Raw genomic sequence first — 5,019 nt, 5'->3', positions numbered from 1 at the left:
GGAATGCCCTGAAATTTCCTCAAAAGAGTGTCAAGGGCTTGTTTGGTTTATGAACACAATGTCATGGGCAGTGAAACAGTCCTCGGGTCAAGAAAGGAATTGATGAAGTCAGTCCAAGCTGGAAAGAGCCGGGTTTATAGGATCCTGTCCATTGAGCAAACCAAAACGAACACACACACATAAATACACACCACACACTTGGTGAGGAGAGAGAGATGGGGCATCCAAAGCTTTTTTTGCTTCGTTACTTTTAAATATTCAATGTCAAACACAATCTCAGTTGGTTTGCTTTGAAGATAATGAGATCAAATGAAAAGCAAAACCACACTCCCAAACAAAGAGAAAGCAACAGAAAAATGAAAGAAAGTTCTTTAATTCTTGCAGTACATCTAAATATGTTCCCTCCTCTCTCCCTCTCTCTCTTTCACCCATCATAATTTCTTTTCCTTTCCTCCCACACTGACTCACTAAAGAAAGAGAAAGATGCTTTAGTTGAAAATGAGAATGATATCATAGAAACAAATGTTCATTAAAAATTAAAAAGTACTAATTAGTGTCTTAGACTCCAATACATTGATAATGTTGAAGAAGCCTAATGGCTTCCCTAAGACCACTAAAGTAAGCTCCATGAGTTGTAGAGTAGTGGGTTCTGTGTGTTGCTTCCCCTGCAAACAGAATTTGAAGTGGAGGGGAACCAGCAGACTTACAAGTACTAAGTTTTGGCAATGGCTCAGCCATTATATCCAAATCATCACCACTTGACCCAACCGCAACATAACTGTAAGACCCCAAAAATAAAGGATCAGTAGCCCATTTGCTCTTCAATATCTTTGTGACTTTCACTTCACTTCCATGAGAGTTCCCCACTCCATTGGCAGTCCCATTGCACAACTCATGGGAGTTAGAGTTCACTAGCTTGTGAGGTTGTGGTAGAAAGCTAGAGATTGTTGTTGAAACCCCATTAATTATCTCATCATCTTGAAGTGATTCAAGCTCTAATGCTTCTTTCCCTGCAAACCAAGATAGCAGGACACTTGAATTGCTATAAATTGGACACAGAGAAGCTGTCCTCCTCATCCACCATGGTATTTTCTTATGCCTGAATTCTGAGTCTGGTCGATGGAAAACCATTTGGAGATATGGGAAGTTGTTGCAATCATTGCCTTCCACTTGCAGAAACAACTTATTGACAACACCATAACCAAGCCTTGAGATTGCCTCCGACTTAAATGAAGGCAGGGGAGGATTGAACATACCTGAATCTTCACGAATTCCAGCTTTAAGTACACCCAGAGAAACCGTTACAATAACATGATCAGCCAACATATTTGACCCATCACAGAAATGTAGCTTCACAGGCCTAGTAGCAGTAGCACTTCCATTTTCCATGCCTGATACTTCATCACTTTCAGGCTGCCATTCAATTCTTGTGACCTTTCGGCCTAATTGGACTAAACCAGGTGGTAGAACAGAAGCTAGTGATTCAATTATGCTCAAGTAGCCTTTAGCAATGGTGATTTCGTCACCAGGAAACATACGGTACTCACTTTCTGCACTATAATCTAGAGTCAAAAGATCCCCAGCTGAAGTATAAGTCCTCTGGGTATTCTCATGCATTGCAAAGATTCCATCTTGGAGCAACTTTCTGCTCCAGTTACCAAACCCTTTGAGCTCTTCTTGGTCTTTCTTAGAAACCCAATAAGCATCAAGGCCTTGTCGTAGAAAAGAACCAACACTGAGCTTTTCTTGACCACCATTGCTTGTAGAAGAAACCTTTAAAGCCTTAGCTGCAAACTTAGTATAGTAGTCAATTTCTTCAAAGCCTTCACAGCCTGCAGCACTGTCTCCAACCAGCTTGCCTTGAGCATAAGCCATCAGCTTCTTGAAGAGGGTAGTCACAGGGTCGACTACAGATGGATTAAGCTCGAACCCTCCTTCAGCAATGGTGGTAGGCTGACTTGGCTCTTCAGAGACCCCATCCATGCACTCCCATGGCTGGTCAGACTCTAGTGCATGGATTTCTTGAGCAATTTTGTGAACTGGGCTGCCTCCAATGCCATGGATCCAAGTTGCACCCATCTCAATACGGTCACCACCAAACTCAGAAGTGTTAATTCTGCCACCAATTCTTGTCCCACCTTCCACGACACACAGCTCAAACGAGTCCTTAAATCCGGTGGCAGAGTAGAGCTTGTTGGCAGCAGTAAGGCCAGCCATTCCTGCTCCAATTATCACAATGCTTGGTTTCTTGGTCACCATTGTTGCTTGCTTTGGTTGTTTTACCAGCACACACTAAAAACAAAGGAGATATATGACAACAACAACAACAATAAAAAGAGAGAGAAATGAACTGTGAGGTGAGATTTGAGTTACTGATGAGAAATTTATAAGGGTTTTAGGCTATGTGGCTTATTATGGCTTCTTGGGACTCTTTTATTTTTAACATTTTTAAATCTGTCTAATAAAGACAGGGCTCCACTTTTTCTTGAGCTCTGCCAGTGATATAGGCTTATATTATTTATACTACCCCAAAGACCATTCTCTCTTTAAATGCTTTCATAGTGATAGTCTCTCTCAACCCCAAAAGACCATTCTCTCTTTAAATGCTTTCATAGTGATAGTCTCTCTCTGCCCCCATAGACCATAGCCACTTATATATATACAAAATATCACAATTCACAAACTTATTTAGCCCTTCAATTATTAACTTCAATAAAGCCCCTTGTGAAAAAAAATCTCAAGCTAAATAGTTGCCCAAAGGCAAAAAGTAGATATTGTGATGGCAAGAAAATTAAAAGGTTGATAGTGCCTTTCAACAACCTCGCATGTAAATTGGGTTAGGGACGGCCCACCAACTGAACAAGTCAATGGTCCTGATCAATAGATGGGCCGTCGTTGGGTGGGTCATAACGAGGTAATAATACATAGCTTACAATCATAATATTTTTCCAAAATTTGAAAACCGATGGACTAGTCCTCAACCAAGAAAAAAAATAGTGGATGGACTTTGTAATTTGTATACTTTGATTTGTCATCATTGCTTAATGGGCCATGAACACTACTACTCCAAAAAGGTTAATGTGTAGTTTTCTTTTTCTATTTCTTTTTCAATTTCAACAATGTTAATGTCCTGTTCAATTTCAAACAATGTGAGAGAATGTTGTTTTCTGTTTAGCCGCAACTTATTTCTGATAACTCATTTGCATAGTGCTTATTAAAAGATATAGCATTCATAACTTTTATGTTAAATGTGATAAAAATAAAAGATAAAAAAACTAACCGCCAGCTTATATTTTAAAAATCTAAAAGTTAGATTATTTGATGCAAAACTAAGTAAAATATAAATGCACTCAAATTATTAATGCATTTTGAATTGGGATTTTCTCATTAGTTTATTAGCCTATATAAAGCTTTTTAAAGTCTTCATTTTTATTTTTTTAAGCACAACGGTACTTTTATCAACTTCAAACAAATATATCTTTTAACAAACACACGTAAAATTGTTATGATTTTAGATTTAAGTACGTACTCACACATGATGTTTATTAAATTTAAGAGTTATATGATGCAACTAGAATTAATTAATCCTAAAAGTAAATTGTATAATTGTACTTTTTTTAAAGCCTCATTTTTTCTTTTTCTTTTTTCAAGTATTGTACTTTAGCCAATTTTTAACAAATAAGTAGCAAGTGCACGCAAATTGTTGTAAGTTAGGTTCTAGTAAGTATACACATGAATGTTCATTAAATTTTGGAGTCATACGACTTTTTTTTTTTTTTTTTGTTGCTAAACGGAGTCATACGACTTATTTTGGAATTAATCACTTCCTAAAGTGAACAGTTCAAAGTTCATGCACCTTTTAAGAGGAAATGATCTTGTGGCAAACTTTGGAGGGTAGTGTAGGTGTGAAATAGTGAATGAAATTTCTAAAAGAAGTATGTATATACGTATGGAAGTTCATTAGATTTGGAGTCATACGGCGTATTGGAACTTATCACTTATCAGTGGTCACTGAACTTCCTAGAGTGAATAGTTCAAACTTCAAAGTTCATACAATTACAATTAGTATAGGAGGCAAAAGTTTGAAATTTTCCAAAATCTACGATTTTACTTCTCTTTTCAACCTCTTTGAAAGGTTCACTTTCATATATTAATCTTGGAGAATGGGTGGAACCTACAGTTAGTAATCAGCTAACAAGTAATGGACAAAAGATTGTCTTTGATTTACCTTTCACTAAAGAAGATTTATAGTGATAGATGTTTGCCTTTCCATTGTGTTGTCTAATTGGGTGATAGATAAACCTTGTTGAGAAGTGACCCTTGAAATAAAAGAGTTTACTTTATACACGTACAGTAGATTTTTTTCATTTGAAGAAGTTGCTTTCAAGTTCCAACTGCATCTTCTTCTACATATTATGGCCCAGAAAATTTACTTGGTATACTAATCCCCACATGATAAAAAATCATTTCCCTTCAAAATCTAGTAATGATTAGGCTATTGGGACTACTTGATGTCCCTCAATCAAATATTTTTAGGCCATTGGATATTGTGGTCAACGGCTTGGATGATATGTGTGAATGATGTGAGATAAAGGTAAAATATGAAATCTGGGGGCGATAAGCACCCATGATAGTGTTGATTACCGTGACCCATCCTTATCAATATTTTAAACAATCTCATGCATATGTTAATCAATCTCTTTACCAAAAGATTTAATGTTCAATAATTTATGAGGCCCCAAACTTCCCCGCTAAATCTTCATTAAAGGAAGTGCAGATATGAGTGTATCATAGCTTGATCAAAAAGTAAAAGAAGCTGGCATTAAACAAATTTGGACGTTTCACAGGAAACCTTGGATAGAAAATATATAGTATGATTCTTCTTTACAACGTCCCTGGTTGACACTCAGATCATTTTTTTACTTTTGAGACAGGGACCTCCTATAAAACAGTGAAACCAATATCAATGCATCAGCACCTAGTATTGTCCCATCATTATTTGGCAAGCAATCCTTGACA

The 5,019-nt window shown here is 36.9% G+C and overlaps 1 protein-coding gene across 1 annotated transcript; it reads right to left on the bottom strand.

Annotated features, from left to right (window-relative positions):
* Positions 1-353: 353 nt before the first annotated feature.
* Positions 354-2,625, bottom strand: LOC142642444 (putative polyamine oxidase 5). The gene has a single exon (XM_075816795.1). It carries the CDS (start codon positions 2,257-2,259, stop codon positions 559-561), a length of 1,701 nt encoding a protein of 566 aa, XP_075672910.1. The 5' UTR covers positions 2,260-2,625; the 3' UTR covers positions 354-558.
* Positions 2,626-5,019: the final 2,394 nt, after the last annotated feature.

This window comes from Castanea sativa, chromosome 1 (assembly GCF_040712315.1).
Source record: "Castanea sativa cultivar Marrone di Chiusa Pesio chromosome 1, ASM4071231v1".
Lineage (NCBI taxonomy): Eukaryota > Viridiplantae > Streptophyta > Magnoliopsida > Fagales > Fagaceae > Castanea > Castanea sativa.
This window is presented reverse-complemented; position numbering and strand designations above follow the sequence as displayed.